The 19743-nt window shown below is 48.9% G+C and overlaps 2 protein-coding genes across 3 annotated transcripts; both read right to left on the reverse strand.

Moving 5' to 3' along the window:
* Window positions 1-1616: 1616 nt before the first annotated feature.
* Rpl27 (ribosomal protein L27) lies at window positions 1617-4676 on the reverse strand. Its single transcript, XM_075990642.1, has 5 exons — window positions 4570-4676; window positions 4217-4299; window positions 3339-3508; window positions 1802-1912; window positions 1617-1706 (listed from the first exon to the last, which is right to left on the reverse strand). The coding sequence occupies exons 2-5, from the start codon at window positions 4295-4297 to the stop codon at window positions 1658-1660; spliced, it is 411 nt and encodes a 136-aa protein (XP_075846757.1). The 5' UTR covers window positions 4298-4299; window positions 4570-4676; the 3' UTR covers window positions 1617-1657.
* Window positions 4677-8058: 3382 nt separating this feature from the next.
* Window positions 8059-19725, reverse strand: Rundc1 (RUN domain containing 1). Of its 2 annotated transcripts, XM_075990643.1 has the most exons (5): window positions 19179-19724; window positions 13914-14072; window positions 12484-12682; window positions 11769-11885; window positions 8059-10371 (listed from the first exon to the last, which is right to left on the reverse strand). In XM_075990643.1, the coding sequence occupies exons 1-5, from the start codon at window positions 19713-19715 to the stop codon at window positions 9503-9505; spliced, it is 1881 nt and encodes a 626-aa protein (XP_075846758.1). In that variant the 5' UTR covers window positions 19716-19724; the 3' UTR covers window positions 8059-9502. The 2 variants fall into 2 exon arrangements, with proteins under 2 accessions (XP_075846758.1, XP_075846759.1); XM_075990644.1 differs by lacking the exon at window positions 11769-11885 and having other exon boundaries at window positions 9374-10371; window positions 19179-19725.
* Window positions 19726-19743: the final 18 nt, after the last annotated feature.

A 19743-nucleotide genomic window follows, 5' to 3' on the forward strand; every position in this document is an offset into this window, starting at 1 on the left:
ACTCAGGAGGCAGAGGCAGGCGGATCTCTGAGTTCGAGACCAGCCTGGTCTACAGAGCTAATTCCAGGACAGGCTCCAAAGCCACAGAGAAACCCTGTCTCAAAAAACAAAAAAAACAAAACAAAAAAATTATGTGTAGTGTTGTCTGGATGTCTGCCTACAGGCCAGAAGAGGGAATCAAATCTCATTATAGATGGCTGTGAGCTACCATGTGGCTGCTGGAAATTGAACTCAGGGTCTCTTGAAGAGTAGCCAGTGCTCTTAACCCCTGAAACATCTCACCAGTAGAAATCCCCCCCAGGGGTTCTCTGTAGCTTTGGAACCTGTCCTTGTAGACCAGGCTGGCCTCGAACTCACAAAGATCTGCCTGCCTCTACCTCCCAAGTGCTGGGATTGAAGGCATGTGCCACCACCAGCCAGCTCAATTTTATTTTTATTTACAGTATACTGCTATGGTTTGCATTAGATGCAATAATAATAATGTAAGAGCATTAGATGCCCTGGAACAGGAGTTACAGACAGGTGTGAGCTGCCGTGTGGGTGCTGGGAACTGAACCTGGGTCCTCTGGAAGAGCAGCTAGTGCTCTTAACCGGTATCACGTGGGTCCTGAGGAATTAGTTGTCTTTGGCTTGGCTGCAGCAGTCCTTTACCTACTAAACCCTTGCCACCGCCCCCTATTGACAGGGCTGGTTGTAGAGCACTGGTTGTCTGGGAACTCACTGTAGAACAGGCTGGACCCTGCCTCACCCTCCTTTGTTTTTGAGACTTGTGTGGGTCTGTGTATGTAATGATGGTGCTGGGAAAGGAACTGAGTTCACAACTGCTGGACCATCCATCCAGCTCCAGGACTTTAAACTGTTCCCGAGACGGCTAACACAGCCAGATGGAGGTGCACGCCTTGAATCCCAGCACTCGGGAGGCAGAGGCAGGCAGATCTGAGTTCAAGACCAGCCTGGTCTAAAAGAGCTAGTTCCAGGACAGGCTCCAAAGAGACCCTGTCTCGAAAAATGAAAAAACAAAACAAAAAACCCACAACAAAAAGCCACCACACTGGATCTGTGTTGAGACACTAGTTTTTCCTATTAGCACTCTGGAACCAGGTGTCCCTTTTCGAGATGGTGTCACTAAGTGACACTGACTGGCCTCAACCTCAGAACTACCTGCTCTAATACTATACACGTCTACATTCCTTGGGTGTGTACAGGGGGCCTACTGTTGCTCTGGCTGTTCCCGAACGCCCTAAGCAGAACCCAGAGGACCCCCCCCCGTATTAAAGGCAGCTACTACATCTGCAGTTCACATTTCTGCTTCACTCTTCCTGTGGTGTAGTCAAGGTTACTACCAGGGTGAGGTTCCTAACGGCAGGCAGGCTGAGCCTCCTCCTTCAGTTCTGACAGATACAGAGCAGTTCTACACCGTATGAGAAACTCAGGAGCAGCACCCAGGCAAAGGTTCAGTAAGTGCCACTTTCTTCAAGGAAGGCTGTCAATCCAGAGGGTCACAAAGTTCAAGACTCACAGAAGCACACCCATCTCATTGCCCTACCGCCCCTTTCCCCACGTCTCTTATCCCATGGTCTCCCTTTTGGATACCCATGCAGCAGGCAGACACAAGGTTTTGTTTTTTAAACTTTTAATGATGTAAACAAAAATATACCTAAAAGCGAAGCTTCTGGAAAAACCATTTGTTCTTCCCTGTCTTGTATCTAGAAAGAAATTTAAAAAAAAGACATGAAAAAAATGGAACAGAAATTTTTTTTCACAGGAAACAGTACAACTGTTCAACATAGGACCTACTTACCGTTCCTCAAATTTGACCTTGGCTTCCCGCCTTGCCTTGCGTTTTAGGGCTGGGTCCCTAAAGACATCCTTGTTGACAACAGTTTTGTCCAGGGGGATGTCCACAGAGTACCTGTGGCAATGGAGCAGAGGCAGGATTAGCTAGGGAACCTCTCATCCTAGTCCTTGAGGGGATCTGGGGGTGGTCACGATCCAGCAGACTCAGTGAGACAGCGAGGAGCATCCACTAGAGCTGTGCTTCTTCAGGCAATTCCTTGGAAACCCTCAGCTTAACAAGGCCACCCCCGTGGCTTCAAACACTAGGAAATGTCGCTTTAATGCTTGGAAACTCCTTGTAAGCAAGTCATCATTTTACCTTGTGAATACACCAGCTAGCGACCTCTCCCTCTGGATTTTCTTCAGCCAGGTGTGGTGCACAGGCACACATCTGTAGACCTAGCACCCCAGGGGCTGAGGTGAGATCCTGGACTAGCCTGAGCCAAGCAAACGAGGAAACCCTAAAGACATCAGCTAAAGTAATGGAAACTGGCTCCTCAACCAACACTAACTATATAGCCCTGGCTGGCTTACGGCTTAAAGCTCTCCCAGCCTCAGCGTAAGTGCTAGGATCATAACAGCACTACCACCATAGCTGCAAAGAAATTATTTATGGGCGGCACCTAGAAAGATGGTTCAGTGTTTAAGAGCACTGACTGCTTATTCCAGAGAACCTAGGTTCAATTCTCATTACCTACTTGATGCACACACACACAAAACATCCATATGCACAAAAAGATTAAAAATAGTAATAATAAACTTCACTCTACACCCTGGCCAGCCTAGAACTTAAAGAGACCTGCCTGCCCACCTCCTAAGTGCTGGGATAAAAGTGTAAGGTGCGCAACACAACCTCAGTTTAAAGTGTGGAAAGATTTCTAACTATGTACATCTGTGCACACGTGAGTTCAGAAAAGGATGTCCGAATCTCCTACAGCTGGACAGGCAGCATTGAACCATGTAACGTGGATGGGTTCTCGAGACTAAACCCAGCTTGCTTGGCAAAAATAAGCACCCTTAATAACGAAGTCATCGCTCCAGTGTGGTTCAGAACAAACGCTTCTGTGGAGTCCTCCCCGCCCACCAACAGCAGGCACTAAGCTGCCTCACAGCCCAAAGGTGGAAAACCAAAACCACAGAACACTCACACCTGTAACTCAGAACACAGGATCCCAGACCAGAGGACACCCCTTTGCTAACAAAAAACCATTCCATCTGATCTACAGAGCTAGTTTCAGGACAGCCAGGGCTACACTGTGCCTTGAAAAGCCCCCCCCCCCTCCAGGACCCAGGAGACAAAAAGACAAATTCTCTAAGACAGAGAGGATAAAATCAAGTCACTCCCCTCCCTGGGGCAATGGCACCGAGGTGGAACCCAGGGTCTTGCTTCTGCTCGGCAGTGCCCGGTTGTACAAGCTTAGCATTCTCAGGACCAAGGGAAGAGGATCCAAAGGCAGGTGAGGAAATGAAAATCCACCTTTGCGTTTTTTTGGAAGACGCACCTTGTGGGCATCAGGTGGTTGTAGTTATAAACCTTCACAAAGGACTTGATCTTGGATCTCTTAGCGACTTTCTTCTTGCCCATGGCAGCCGTCACTTTTCGGGGATAGCGGTCAATTCCAGCCACCAGGGCATGGCTGTAAGGGCGGTCTGAGGTGCCATCATCAATGTTCTAAGTGAGGGGAAACAAAAACAATAAAGTTAAAAATCGCGTTACTGCTTGGGGGCCCCATTTTAGTCCCTTAAACGCACACCCTCCACACTTCTAGACGACTGTAGAGGATAACCACAATCACTCAACGCTAAGCTCAGTCAAAAAGCCAACAGGACAGTAACTGAGTTAGTCAGCGTTTATTCCCATTGCAAATCTTGGCAAAAGTTTCTGATAGGCAGGTTTAAAGTTGCATCAAAATCTGGGAGCAGTTCGAGGCCAGCCTGGTCTACAAAGTGAGTTCCGGGACAACCATGTCTCAAAATAAAACCGTTCAAGGTGATGCTAGGTGCCATCTATCAACTTGTCCACGAGGCTAATGAAAGTTAGAACCGAGACTCCAACGCTAGCAGCCTGGACCCAGAGACCAGTCTCTGACAAGTGTGCTCACCAGCACAAGTCTAAAATACACCCAGGGGATGTTCCAAGTGGAAGCAGTCTCTCCCAATCCACAACATCTCAGCGGCGGCACTGACTAGCCTTACCAAGAGTTCCACACGCCTGTGAGATGTTCAATACACGACGGCCTCAATGAAGTAGCTTCTGACCTACGATGCATTTCCCACCCGCAGCTCCGTCGCTGAGCCCAGAGGCTGTCGCTAGGCAGTGAGATTTTTTAAAGTTCCGACCCCGCCCGCATGCAATCCAAGACCCCTGCGGATCTGATACCTTCACGATGACGGCTTTGCGTCCCGAGTAGCGTCCAGCCAGGACGAGCACCACTTTCCCGGGTTTCATAAACTTGCCCATTTCTGCAGAGAACAAAGACAAGGAGCCACTCAGAGAGTTCTAAAGCGGAAGGGCCCCGGGAGCGGCTTTCCGTGTGCAGAGCCCGGGTCGTAGGCCAGCGACTGGAGATCGCTCGCCGCCGGCTAAGCCACCACGCCGCCCGCAGGTCCTGCTCGAGCGATGGCGACTCTCCACGAAGCCGCCAGAGGCTCAGAGTCGGAACGCGTCCAGCCACCCGACCCCGGGGCCGCGATGGCGGCGGATTGCAAGACCCTCTCCAGGCCTCCACTCACCGACAGCGAGCAGCCGGTTCCCAGCAGAAAGGAAAGGAGGCCACTTCCGCCAACCTTTCACCCTGCGGAGCGGTGGCCTCACTTCCGGTCCCGCCTTTCATGCTCCCCTAAGCCTCTCGGTTGGTGGTCAAAGTAGCTGGCGGAAGGAGCCCGTCGAGGTCGCATCCGGCAGCACGTTCTTTTGAATCGAGCTTTATTAGCAGCACCAACAGCAGACAGGAACAGAGTTCAGTCTCGCGCACGGAGGGAGGGACAAAGAGGACGCGTGAGTCTGTACTCGCTCTGCTCCGTCGCTTTCTTCGTTGTAGTCCCTTGCTCTACCACTAGGAGGGGGACACAGTCTGAAATTTATTGTTTTTGCCACGGAAGACAGAGCCAGGTTTTGAGCCAGGTTTTGCGGGCTGCACGCCTGTAATCTCAACAATCAAGGGGCTGTGACAGGATTTCCTGTTGCAGTCTAACCGAGGTTACATGAAGAGACCCTGTCTCCAATAAATAAATGAATTAAAAAGTAAAAGTCATAAGGAACAAAATGACCTGTTTGGTGAAAATACTGAAGGAAGCTCAAACAAACGTTATCTCCAAGCCGGGCGGTGGTGGCGCACGCCTTTAATCCCAGCACTCGGGAGGCAGAGGCAGGCGGATCTCTGTGAGTTCGAGGCCAGCCTGGTCTACAGAGCTAGTTCCAGGACAGGCTTCAAAGCCACAGAGAAACCCTGTCTCGAAAAACCAAAAAAAAAAAACAAATAAACAAACGTTATCTCCAATGTTCAACTCAATGATGTCAATTATTATCCACTAGACTATGAATGTGGCAGCCCTCGTTTTTTAAAATTATAAATTTGTTGCCGGGCGGTGGTGGCGCACGCCTTTAATCTCAGCACTCGGGAGGCAGAGGCAGGCGGATCTCTGTGAGTTCGAGACCAGCCTGGTCTACAGAGCTAGTTCCAGGACAGGCTCCAAAGCCACAGAGAAACCCTGTCTCGAAAAACCAAAAAAATAAATAAATAAAAATAATAAATTTATAATATTAATATACATATTTTTTTTAATTTATTTATTATGTATACAATATTCTGTCTCTGTGTATGCCTGCAGGCCAGAAGAGGGCACCAGACCCCATTACAGATGGTTGTGAGCCACCATGTGGTTGCTGGGAATTGAACTCAGGACCTTTGGAAGAGCAGGCAACGCTCTTAACCTCTGAGCCATCTCGCCAGCCCCTAATATACATATTTTAAAAAATATATTTTAAAGGTTTTTTTTGTGGTGGGATTTCAAGCCAGGGTTTCTCTGTGTAACAGTTCTGATTGTCCTGGAACTCACTCTGTGGCCAGGCTGGCCTTGAACTCACAAAGATCCACCTTTCTCTGTTTCCCAAGTGCTGGGATTAAAAGCAAGCATATGCCACCACCGGCCGTCATATTTTTTAAAGATTTATTTATGGGCTGGAGAGATGGCTCAGTGGTTAAAAGCATTGCCTGCTCTTCCAAAGGTCATGAGTTCAATTCCCGGCAACCACATGGTGGCTCACAACCATCTGTAATGAGGTCTGCTGCCCTCTTCTGGTCTGCTGACATACACACAGACAGAATATTGTATACTGTATACATAATAAATAAATTAAAAAAAAGATTTATTTATTTTATGCATTTGAGTGCTCTACCTATATGTATGACTTTATGCCAGAAGAGGACATCAGATCCCACTACAGATGGTTGTGAGCCACCATGTGGTTGCTGGGAATTGAACTCAGGACCTCTGGAAGAGCAGCCAATGCTCTTAACCGCTGAGCCATCTCTCCAGCTCTTATTTTTTATATATGAGTATTTTGCCTGCATGTATGTATGTGCACCGAGTGAGTGCCAAGTGTCCAAGGAGGTCAGAGGAAGGTGATGGATTCCCTGGGACTGGTATAACAGATGATTGTGCGACACTGTGTTACTATGTAGGTACTGGGAATTGAATCTGGGTCCTCTCCAGGTCCTCTGCAACATGACATACACACACATACGTTTAAACTATGTACCCCAACTCCACTTGAACTCACAGCAATCCTCCTGCCCCTGTCTCTTTCATCTGTGACAATAGGCATGGGTCACCATGCCTGGCTGTGATTAAGATATTTTCTGAAGCATTTCCCAAGGTGATTAACAGACCAGGCTGCTCCACCTACTGATTTAGAAACATTTTTAAGCGTTTTCTTCTTTATGTGTGTGGTGTTTTGCCTAAATGTGTGTCTGTGCACCTCATTCATGCCTGCATGCAAGCCAGAGGAGGGCGTCAGAGTTATTGGAACTTCAGGTACAGATGGTTCTGAGCCACCGTGTGGGTGCTGGGAATTGAACTCAAGTATTTCTGGAAGAGCAGCCATTGCTCTTGACCAGATGTCTCTCCAGCCTCCACGCACCAGTTTTGAATGGAATCTTTATTAAGGAGCAGTGGACCAGGATGCTCATCTTCTTCCGCTTGGCTTGGTGTCTATACATCTGCTTCCCTACACATCCTGGCTTCCATGATGCTCACTGTGAGATTGGGGTTTATATTGCCACCTCCTGAAGGCTGCCTCCTGACTGACAGGTGTCGCCCCAGGCTCACTGCACTGGAGAGAGACCCCTGGCAAAAATGAATGGGAAAGAAGTCTTGGACAAACTATTATGTAGCTCAACAAAAGGACCTGTGTCCAGAGAGGTGGCCCATGACTGTAATCCCAACTCACGGGAGGCAGTAAAGGGAGGGTCAGAAATTCAAGGTCATCATCAGCTTTTTTTTTTTTTTTTTTTGGTTTTTCCGAGACAGGGTTTCAGATCCGCCTGCCTCTGCCTCCCGAATGCTGGGATTAAAGGTGTGCGCCACCATCGCCCAGCCATCATCAGCTTTGTAAGGAGTTCAAGACCAGCGCGGGCTATAGGAGACTCTGCCTTGGTGGCACACGCCTGTTATAGGCAGATGCAGGAGGGATCTCTGTGAATTCAAGGTCAGCCTGGTCTACGCATCAAAGTCTAGGACAACATAGGGAAACCTGTCTCATGTGTCCCAGGATAGCCTCAAATTTGTGGCAATATTCCTGTCTCTGCTTTAAACTATCACATTCTTTCTGGTGTTGTTTTTGAAAGTTTATGTGGTCCAGGTTGACTTCAAACCTGAGCTCCTCCTTTACCAAGTGCTGGGTTTGTAGGATGTGCCACCATGCCCAGCCCCATGGCTCCTCATTTCATTTCGTGCTCTATACCTCTCCCGGCTCTCACTCACCCTGAACACTGACAGTGTAAAGTGGACTTTACAGAGCCAGCTTCCAGAAGCAGCAACCATCCACTGCAGTGTTGCTGCTATAAAACCAGGCAGAACCAGGACACATACAGACCAAACTGCCACCAAATCCTGACTCGGTCCAGGGCAGAGGGAAATAGACAGTTCCTAAAGAAATACTGACATGATTACATGGGCTGATAGCATTAGAGAGACGTAGAAGCAGATGGAAGCTGTGGACTTTGTAGAGAAGCTACACAAAATAATGTAATTTTATTACTGATCACAGATATATCATTATTTAAGATATTTTACAATTATCTTTTTCTTTTTTTTCTGGGGAGTGGTGCTGAGGATTGAGAAACAAAACCTCAGACACGCCAGGCAAGCACTCTGCCACGGAGTGGCATCCCAAGCCCCGAACACTATAGTGTTTCATAAGGAATCTCCATGTACTTCATCAAGTGTCAATGACGCATCTTAAGTGCCATGTCACTGAAACAAGTTCAAGTGTACTCCACAGGAACAAAGTGCAGGTGCCGGTTCGTGAGTCCTGGAGTGTGTGCACGGTGCAGCTGAAAGACAAGCGGTCACTTTGACAGATGCCTGGGTGTGTGGTCTGTATGGGGATCAGTAGAAATTCCTGGCCCCGCTGCTGGGCACACTGCATGATCAGACTTCCCCACCAGCCATTCTTCTGGACAAGCAGTGCCAGTGGGCGGGGTCACAACCCAGGGGGCTGGGCCACCCATCACCATATGTACTGTGTGTTTTTGTGACGAGGATTACATGGATGCTCTCACTTCCGAAGACTGGGTCAGCCTGGAGGGGCTCTAGAGTGCACCTGCCATCCGGAAGGAGCACTGTCTGTGTGGGAGGGGCACCCAGCAGGGAGCTCTCTGGTCTCATCTCACAGTTAAAACTCCCTTAGAAGAAAGGGGAATCCGAATCCCTGACTGGAATTACAGTTCTGACCCTAAGGCTCCCACAGCTGCTTCTGAAGAACACGGCTCCCAACTTAACTAGCAGGAGCCTCAAGTGTCTTCCACTCCCTCATACAGTGACTTGCTGCCATGAAGAGAATGGTGGGCCCAACCTGCATTTTCTAACAGTCGGACGTGCTGCAGTGAGTTGGGCATTAGCTATGTGTGGTAACTGAGTTTGTTAACGCAGCTCCTACAGAGAGGACGGCGCACTGTGGCGGGCTAGGGGCCGCGGGCAGTTTCTGCTTGCTTTAATGCCCTCAGCCCTGACTGCGCATGCTCTCCACCCACCATTCCACTGAGCGACACCTCTAGCCCTGACACTGCTTTTTAGATTTTATTACTTATTTGTGTTTGGGCAGGGACACAAATGTGCCACAGTTCATGTGTGGAGGTAAGAGGACAATTTGTACCATGTGGATCCCCAGGATCACTCAGACTGATTGACAGGTGTGAGGGCAAGCCTCTTCACGTGGCGAACCATCTCCTGGGCCCCTGACACTATTTCTGGAGAGTCTCTGGCACATCTTCCTAATTTGCTAAGAGAAAACCAGACTTCGCCTCCATTGGGCTGCCCAACTAAAAAGGGTTTAAGGAAAATGTCTCTACCCTCCGTCTAACTCCCCGGCTTGTACTCTAGAACTCTGGGACATCTACCTATTCAGAGCAAGGTGCGTGGGGGGGGGGCACTAAGGTTCTCATCAAAAGGCGTCTTTGATGTTCTTGAGCTGGCGCACAGCCAGATCTACAGGAAGGCTGAACTTGAGGCTGCTGAGGCGGCTGAGCAAGTTAAGGGCACTCTCGAATCCCGTGTGGGCCATGTAGCTCCAGGGCTGGTAATGGGGCTCGATGAGGGACCCTGACTTGCAGATGAGGTTTACCCAGGACACCAGGCGCTGCTCATTCAGCGCCATGCACACCAAGGCCTTCAGCTCCGAGTCAGCGCTGCGCTTGAAAGGGTCGTGCTCTGTCAGCACCAGGTGGATGGCTGTCAGAAGGCTCTGTTTGGGGGTCACGGCACTGCCACCCATTACAGGAAGGGCAAAGGACTGCGAGAGCTTCCGGGCCGGGGATTCCACGTATGCACGGCCATTCTTGGCATGATAGTACTTTACAAAGAGCTCCCAGGGGTGCATGGTCTCAGGAGCAGAGGAGAAGGCTGGCAGCAAGCAGGCAATGGGGGCCATGACAAGGCTCATCCCAGAAGAGGAAGAGGCGTACAGCCCATGGGCCAGCAGGTCCCGCACAGCCACGGTCAGCTCCTTCCGCACGGCCATGGTCAGCTCATCCTTGCCTCCTAGAGAGAGGTCCTGGAGGTTGGCCGAAGTAATGACGTGGTCATGTGGCTGATGTCGCAAGGCCAGCTGCTTCACTCTGTCTACGGACACTTCCAGCCTTTTCAGTAAGGGAGAGTAGTCTCTGTCTGCCTGGCCCCTCTGCCACAAGGTTTGAGGAATCTGGCCTGTGGCACAGCCCAGCTGGCTAACAGCGAAGATCTGGAGCACAGCCAGCGCTCGGCGCATCAGGTGCAGCCCCGTTTCCCGGACTCTCTTCACGTCTTCTGCCTTTGCTGCTTAGAAAACAGAGATCATTAGAAAGAGATTAGAACACTCAGCAGGCTACAGCTGAGAGCAAGCTCTGCACTAAGCCACAGCACAGGTGCCCCGTGAAGGCAAGGATGGAGCTGGACTGACTTATTTTTTGGCTGATGATACTAATTATAATTGAGATACTGTGCAGACATCAATTTCTAGTATATAATTGAGGTTTTTTTTTTTTTCCACCCAGGATCTTGCTACCATGGCAATCATCACCTCTCAGCCTCCCCATTGCTGGGATTTCAGGCAGGCACCACCATGTCATGGTTGCTCTCAAGCTCCATCTACTCCATCCACATTAAGCATATACTAATTACATCTCCCAGGTCTGTTCCCCCCCCCCCCCAAGACAGGGTTTCCTCTATAGCTTTGGAACCTGTCCTGGAATTAGCTCTTGTAGACCAGGCTGGCCTCAAACTCACATAAATCTGCCTGCCTCTGCCTCCCGAGTGCTGGGATTAAAGGTGTGCCTAGCTCGTTTTATTTTCTTTTTTAAAGATCTTATTTATTTATTTATTATACAGTGCTCTGTTTGCATGTATGCTTGCAGGCCAGAAGAGGGCAGCAGATCTCATTACAGATGGTTGTGAGCCACCATGTAGTTGCTGGGAATTGAACTCAGGACCACTGGAAAGGCAGTCAGTGCTCTTAATCACTGAGCCACCTCTCCAGCCCAGTCTGGTTGTTTTTTAAAATTATACTTAAAAACTGTACATACAAGTTCCAGGACAGGCTCCAAAGCTACAGAGAAACCCTGTCTCGAAAAACCAAAAAAAAAAAAAAAAAAAAAAAAAAAAAACCCCAAAACAACTGTACATACAGCTGGGCAGTGGTGGCGCACACCTTTAATCCCAGCACTTGGGAGGCAGAGGCAGGCGGATCTTTGTGAGTTTGAAGCCAGCCTGGTCTACAAAGTGAGTTTCAGGACAGCCAGGACGAGAAACCCTGTCTCAGAAAAAAAAAGAATGGTACATACACCATCACAATTCATATTAAAATGTTTTTATCATTCCCCAAAGACACTATGTACCATTATTTCCTCTTCCCCATTTTTTTCTAAGACCCAATCATTCAATCATTAAACTTTTGTGTGTGCACATACATGCAAATGTGCACATGCTCATAAGGTCAGAGGACAACCAGAGGGAGTCATTTCTCCTACCGTGTAATAATCCTGGGGCTCCAACACGTGTCCTCAGCCTTGGCAGCAAGCACCAGTGCCGGCCTAGCCAATCTCACCGTCCTTTCTTTTTGCCAGACAGAATCTCAATGTGTATGTAGTCCAGATTGGCCTTGAACTTCCAATCCTCCTGCTTCCACCTCCCACTTTCGGCTTCTGTAGCCTGTGCATGCTAGGAGCTGTACTTACTTTTGCCGGCTCCTGGGGGCTGTGTGCTGCTGCCCGCTCTGGTGGAGCTGGTTCCTGTCCTCCCGCTGGCCTTGCACTCACAGTGTCCACCTGTCTGCAAGGGGCTTCCCACTTCATCTGTCATCAGAAGTTACAAACCAAGACACTTACTACCCTCTTCCTAGCAGATTTTTAGAGGGAAAGGAATAGTCAACCGTGCCTACTCTATGATTCGAGGTGGCTAAAGATCCAATAGAGTCATATTTGGGCTGGAGAGATGGGTCAGCAGGACTTCAGAAATTGTGTTTCACTGTGTGAAAGGTGCCTGGTAGAGCATAGTTAACCCAGTAAATATTAGCTTAGCAAGTGAAGAATGAGTCATCCATCCCCAGTGAAGGGAGTGAGCCTAAGAAGGGAGGAATCTGCTCAGGGACATGAGGCCAGCAGTGGGCCTGAAAGACAAGCTTCTAGACAATGCTCTTTCCATTCTACTGTGGCATACATAGGGGCCTCGTTATGCAGGCTAGCCTGGAACTCGCTCTATGTAACTCAGAGATCTGCCAGCCTCTGCCTCTCTGCACTTGAGGACTTAAGGCGTGGAGCACCACACCCATTTCAAGTCTCTGAAGTTCTCTTAAACACAGCGAGACCTGGCCCTGGCCCCTTCAGATGAGTTCTCAGACCACACAGAACTACCACACTGTTCCCGCTTCCTCCTCCCGGATGCTCCTCTGACCTTGGATGAAGCTGATGAACATCTCCAGGTCTCGGATCTGGGTCTTCAGTTGCTCAACCAACTGTTCTTTCACCCGAGCTGGGTTGACGATCTGAGCCACGGCTGCATCCACACGCTGACGAAGCTCCTCGGTTGACAGGGAACTGATGTCCTCATTCAGATTCATGTCCAGTTTCTTTATTAACTCATCGATGATCACCTGTCAAGACCACAGCAATGAGTATACCCTTTGCAGGTCTCAAGGAGGGCTAGGGAGGAGAATCCCAGCTCAAACATAAATAAAAACCGCATGGATCTTTGACTTCAGGAAAAATGGCACAGCTGCTGTTAAGATTAGGACAGGGCCTTAGAGATGGTTCAGCAGATAAAAGCACTTGTTATATACATAAGCCTAGTAACCCCAACCAGATGCTCAGAACCTACGAAAAGGTGGAAGGAGAGAACTGTGCTGTGGCATGTCTGCACCCACACTCATACAATAATTTAAAAAGAAAGATGAGGCTGGGCAGTGGTGGCCTATATAGCAAGTTAGAGGCCAGCCTATCTATATGAGAACTGTCTCAAAAAAAAACAAGCTGGGGGCGGGGGGTGGTGGTGGAGAGATGGCTTAGAGGTTAAGAGCATTGCCTGCTCTTCCAAAGGTCCTGAGTTCAATTCCCAGCAACCACATGGTGGCTCACAACCATCTGTAAAGAGGTCTGGCGCCCTCTTCTGGCCTGCAGGCATACACACAAACAGAATATTGTATACATAATAAATAAATATTAAAAAAAAAGAAAACAAGCTGGGCGGTGGTGGTGCACACCTTTAATTCCAGCACTCAGGAGGCAGAGGCAGGTGGATCTCTGGGAGTTGAAGGCCAGCCTGGTCTACAAAGCGAATTCCACTGAGAAACACTGTCTCAAAAAAGCCAACCAATCAAACAACCTAACAACCAAGCAAATGACAAAACAAAACAACACACAGTTCCTTCAATCAGCAATGGTACCTTTCATGCACTGAGAACTTATCAGGTCAGACAACTTTCACCCATTAGAATAGGGTGAATGATTCAAGGTGGCTAAAGATCCAATAGAGTCATATTTGGGCTGGAGAGATGGGTCAGCAGTTAAGAGTACCAGCATTCTTCCAGAGGACTGGGGTTGGGTTCCCAGCACCCACACAGCAGCTCACAACCTTTGTGACTTCACTTCTGAGGGCCTGCCACATCCTGGCTTATATTTGCTACCTCTAAAGGCTTCCAAGTGAATATATATTTGGAAGGAAGGGAATAAGAAAGAGAGAGAGGTTCCAGGAAACAGTAAACTTTCTCTCTGATTTGGACCTGGGGTTCTTGGTAAGGCCATGGGAGAAGCGCACTGGGTGGAATACCACCAGCAGGGATACATTAACCATAAGAAATGCTGGAGTCGCCTCTGAGGTCTGCTCACCCGCTGTCTTTCCAAGACCACGGACTGCGGCAGGGAGTCATAACTGCCCTCCTGATAAGCAAAGGTTTCCAGGTCATCAAGCTGGGTCTTGAGCTGCAGGATCAGTTCTTTCTTCTTCTCCCTCTGGGTTTCCAGGCGCTCTCGTTTTTCCTGCTCACTCTATGAAGAGAAAGACACTTGGGTCTATTTCACAGAAAAGAGAAGTCAAAGGCACTTTAAGACTCTCAGGCCAATAATGACCGAAAAAAATATATAATGGTCCCACATGAGTCGATGGGACAATTGACAAGGCACGTTCACCAGTAAGAATATACTTCACCCAGAGCAATTAATTATGTGTGTGTGTTCTCTTTCCTTCTTTTGAGACAGGGGTTCTCTGTGTAGCCCTGGCCGGCCTCGAACTCAAAGATCCACCTGCATCTGTTTCCCAAGTGCTGCGAGTACCACCACAGCCGTACACGTGTGTCTTCTAAGAAGTGATTACCCTTCATTGGAAACAGGGTATAAACACAATGAAGCCTTTGTTAATAGGCTTGTTTTTCAAAGCTCTACTCAGAGGAGAAAACTTAGGTAAGATGGTCTCCTGGAGTTAAAGGTGTCATCTTCATGGCCAATCAACAGTGTAACTGCTCACAACTCTTTGCTAACTGATTTTGCAAAACAACCGGGGGGGAGGGTGAAGCTGGTATGATGGCTTGTGAAGACTCCAGGATCAGAAGTTCAAGTCTAGCAAGAACTTGTTGACTGAAGTTTCTGTCCCACCCGGTCCTTCAGTCGTTCAGTCCCAAAGAAAACACACACAGGTCTACATTATTATAAACTGACTGGCCTAGTAGCTCAGGCTTCTTATTAACTCATAACTTATATTAGCCCATAACTCTTGTCTGTGTTAGCCACGTGGCTTGGTACCTTTTTTTGACGAGGCAGTCACATCTTACTTGCTCTGTGTCTGGTTTCCTCTATGTTTGGGTGACAACTGCAAACTGAAACTTTCCTCTTCCCATAACTGTCGTTGCCACCCTCTACTTCCTGCCTGACTACTGGCCAATCAGTATTTTATTAAAAGTAATACAAGTGACAGGATAAAAGACCACTGTCCCACAACATGAACTAGAGGGCTAGTCTGAGGCTAGGCGGGGCTTCATGAGACCCCGTCTCAAAAACCAAAGCCTGGGAATCTGAGTATAGAGAAAGGCTTTATGTAGAGAGAAATCAACCAGCTTTCTGAACTTCCAAAGCTACTTGGAAAAGTTATAGCTATTTCTGTAAAAGGAGAAACATGACATGTAAGTGCCTAAGGCACAGAAATATACAGAAGCCAAGTCACAGGGGTGGGAAGGTAAATAGTGTGGTGTGTGGGCATGCATGGGGTAGGTTTCTCTGAGGACAACCCCTTTTTCATGGCAGTTACCATGTACCTTCTGTCTTTAAGTTTTTAAAAGCCCTTTACATAAAGTGATCAAGTCTTGACAATATATTCTTAGATATTGGGTCTCCATCATTTCTGAGTACAAATCCTAAACAAAACAAGAAAGCAAGCCAGACATGACAGTGTACACCCGTACTCCTCAGTGAGTTTCAGGCTGGTCTGGACTACATATATAGACTGTCTTAACAAGCACCACAGAAAAAAAAACAATCAACCAAACAAACAAAAAAACAAAGGAGCAAAGGCAAGTAAATCATTTGTAGGCATAAGGCTGCATTGTAAACTAGGATTTACACAGTATTAAACTTAACCTTAAAGCAGTACTTACCAAGCCCTCGAGAAGCAAGGTACGAGAGAGAACAGATGAAAAACAGAAAATTAACTTTTTGTTCAGCTTCTTAAAAAGCAATCCCCTTTCTTTAGCTTTATTGAACATGACAGCAAGTCTCAGGACGCTCTTTCCATCCTTTCTGAGTCTTCCTGCTTTTTATCTGAGCTCATTCTTTCTCAGCTCAGTAACTAGGTCTCCGCGGAACGCTTTCCCTGACTGTTTCCAGGAAGAACAGTCAACTCTTCTCTGTTCTGTGTACACTTACTCATCACAGTATTTGTTTAGGACCTGCTTCTGCTAATCTGTGAACTCCTGATGGGCAAAGGCCTTGACTTCCAACCCAACACACCTAGAACTGTGCCCAATATGAGGTGAATTCTCAGTACGTATTTCCTTTCTTTCTTAGAAAAATGTTTTTTAAATTTTATTTTATGTTTATGGATGTGTTTGCCCACATGTATGTCTGTGGACCATGTGAGGGCCTGGTGTCCACAGAGGCCAGAGGAGGGAGTCTAATCCTTTGGAATAGAATGTATAGACAGTTGTGGGCTGCCACGTTGATGCTGGGACTCAAACCTGGGTTCTTTGCAAGAGCAGTCAGTGCTCCTAACTGCTGAGCCATCTCTCCAGCCCTCAGTACATATTTCTTATATGTTTTTGGAGTAAATTAGATACACAGTAACAAATTCCAAATAATGAACTCTGGCTGGAGGATGTAATCTAATCAGCCAAATGAGAAAGAAATGAAGAAATAGTTTATCTTTGTCATTCCTTTGTGAAGTCAAGGAAGAAAGACACCAGCTATAAAACCTGGTTTGTTTCCATGGCTACATCTGCCAAAGTCTGTCGCTTGCTCTGGTAATTACAGCAGTTTGCTGGAGCTGAGCAAACAAATTTAACAGAGAGAACAAGAAGTTCTGGGGTAATGCAGGAAACAATGGATTTAACTTCCAGTATAAACTGAGATAAAGTTTAAGGTAATTTGGAGACGCTTGGGATATAGCTACGTAGATGGAGCGCCTGCCTAACATGCACTAGATGCTGGGTTCAGAGCCAAGCACTGGATAACTTGGTATGGTCCCCATGCCTGTAATCTCAGTATTCAGAAGGTGGAGGCAGAAGGATGAGAAATTCAAGGTAAGGAACGCTGAGCCGGATGCCCCGTGTTTCATTTCTAGATCTCACATTCCAAGGAGAGAGAGCTAACCCTTGCAAGTTGTCCTCAGACCTGCACACACGGGCTGTTACACCAGCACTGTGCTCCTGCACACACACATGGGCTGTTACACCAGCACTGTGCTCCTGCACACACACACGGCTGTTACACCAGCACTGTGCTCCTGCACACACACACACACACACACACACACACACGGGCTGTTACACCAGCACTGTGCTCCTGCATACACACACGGGCTGTTACAGCAGCACTGTGCTCCTGCACACACACATGGGCTGTTACACCAGCACTGTGCTCCTGCACACACACACACACACACACACACACACACACGGGCTGTTACACCAGCACTGTGCTCCTGCACACACACACACACACGGGCTGTTACACCAGCACTGTGCTCCTGCACACACACACACACACACACGGGCTGTTACACCAGCACTGTGCTCCTGCACACACACACGGCTGTTACACCAGCACTGTGCTCCTGCACACACACACACACACACGGGCTGTTACACCAGCACTGTGCTCCTGCACACACACATGGGCTGTTACACCAGCACTGTGCTCCTGCACACACACACGGCTGTTACACCAGCACTGTGCTCCTGCACACACACACACACACACACACACACACACGGGCTGTTACACCAGCACTGTGCTCCTGCACACACACACACACACACACACGGGCTGTTACACCAGCACTGTGCTCCTGCACACACACACACGGCTGTTACACCAGCACTGTGCTCCTGCACACACACACACACACACGGGCTGTTACACCAGCACTGTGCTCCTGCACACACACACACGGGCTGTTACACCAGCACTGTGCTCCTGCACACACACACACACACACACACACACACACACACACACACACACACACACAGGCTGTTACACCAGCACTGTGCTCCTGCACACACACACACGGGCTGTTACAGCAGCACTGTGCTCCTGCACACACACACACACACACACACACGCACGCACATACACTCACCACTCACATATATTTAAAACAAAATACCACAAGATTAGTCTATAGCAAGTTCAAAGACAGCTTTAGCTAGAGACCCTGCCTTAAAAAAAAAAATCCAGGCCAGTAGTGATGCATGCCTTAATCCCACCACTTGGGAGGTAGAGTCAGACAGATCTCTGAGTTTGAGGGTAGCCTGGTCTACAGAGCAAGTTCTAGAACAGTCAGAGCTACACAGAGAAACCTTGTCTCGAAAAACAAAACAAACAAAATATCATGTCTGCACAGAACCTCTCATGTTGTTGTTCACTACTGAACTGGGCCTGGCTACAAGCAATTCTATCTATTCTAACTTTCTTTTTTCCCAGACAGGGTTTCTCTGTGTAGCTTTGGTGACTGTCCTGGAACTCACTTTGTAGACCAGGGTGGCCTCGAACTCCTAACTTTGTAAGTCCGGTGACTTAACAGCTGACTGCTCCTTGGGCACGGAGATATGAGTATGAGAAGGAAGGGGCTGGAAACAGTTCAGATTAACAAGTCAATGCCAGCTACCGATAAGTTTTCCTGGCAAAAGCCACCTTCAGCGAGAAGAAAGCCATGTGTGGACTGTGATCTGCAAACTATGAAGGAGAAAGGCGGCTTGTCTCCACACTACCAGTTTCCAGAGGTGCTAAGTTTGTAAGGAACCTTCCCTTGTTTTGGTTTACAGAACTTCATTGCTTCTTCAGTGTACTGAAGAATGCACTTGCCAGTCAGAGGCTCTGTTCAGAGAACCCCGTTTTTAAGCAGGATGGTAGCGCAGTTTGAAGACATTGCTAGGAATTCCTTTTAATCAGGAGGTGTCAGGAGGTGTGTTTCCTTCCAGTTCCAAGAGAAGGTGTCTATTTACCAAACCTCTCACTGAGCTAGGACAGCCTATGTACTTGCCAAAAAAGCATGGGTGTGTGTGTTAATTTAAATTTCCATGGATTCCAATTCACTTCCCTTTCACTCGCCACTTCTCCCGTTCCCCATGCTCATCTATCAGCAAGTGCACAGGCTGGAGATAAATCTCATGGTAGAGCGTGTATCACAACACTCAAGTTAAGTACCTTAAGGCGTGGGCAAGGTAGACGGAGGCAGCACTGCTCCCATTACCTACTCCTTTTCAATGCTCGCCGTGTATCTTTCTGCATCTTCCTGTCTCCAGCGTCTGTATCTTGCATTCACGTACCTATAATCCATCCAGCTTGCTCGCTCCTCACCCCTTCTGCCTCGGTCCGCATCTGCATCACCACCCACATATGCCCTGCCTGCCCCATCCCCAGTCGGACCCAGCCCCAGGCGCTCACCTGGTCCTCGCCCCGCACTCGTGGCCGGTCCCCCGGAAGCCCATCGCCTTCGTCGTCGCCGCCGCAGGGGTCTTCCAGCCCCTCGTAACCCAGGACGTGAGGACAGCCGCGGAAGGCGAAGTCTTCGAGCTCGCGCAGGAGACGCTGCTGCTCCGCCGGCGCCCCGCGCACTACCTGGCGCAGGCGGAACTGCACCTGCGCGAAGTGCGAGGACAGCGCGAGCAGGGCCGAGTCCAGCTGCCGCCGCTCGGCTTGCAGTCGCCGCAGCGTGCGGACGGTCGCGTCGGGAGGAGAGCCCGGAGCCGCTCCAGGCTCCTCGGCTGCCGTCACCTCCGAGAAGGCTGCCGCCCCAGGCCCGGCCTCGGCCACCGCCCCCACTGGGGCCCAGCGCACTGCCTCGCACGGTGGCAGCGACTCCTCCTCCTCCTCTTCCTCTTCTGCATCCTTCGCCTTTGGCTCGAAAGCCGTCACCCCAGTTGCCAGCTCCGTAGCCACTTCCACGGACGCCATCTTCCCGGAAACGCCGCCGCACGTCATTCGTGCCCCCTTGCTGCCATGACAACGG

This window comes from Microtus pennsylvanicus, chromosome 11 (assembly GCF_037038515.1).
Source record: "Microtus pennsylvanicus isolate mMicPen1 chromosome 11, mMicPen1.hap1, whole genome shotgun sequence".
In the NCBI taxonomy this organism is placed as follows: Eukaryota; Metazoa; Chordata; class Mammalia; order Rodentia; family Cricetidae; genus Microtus; species Microtus pennsylvanicus.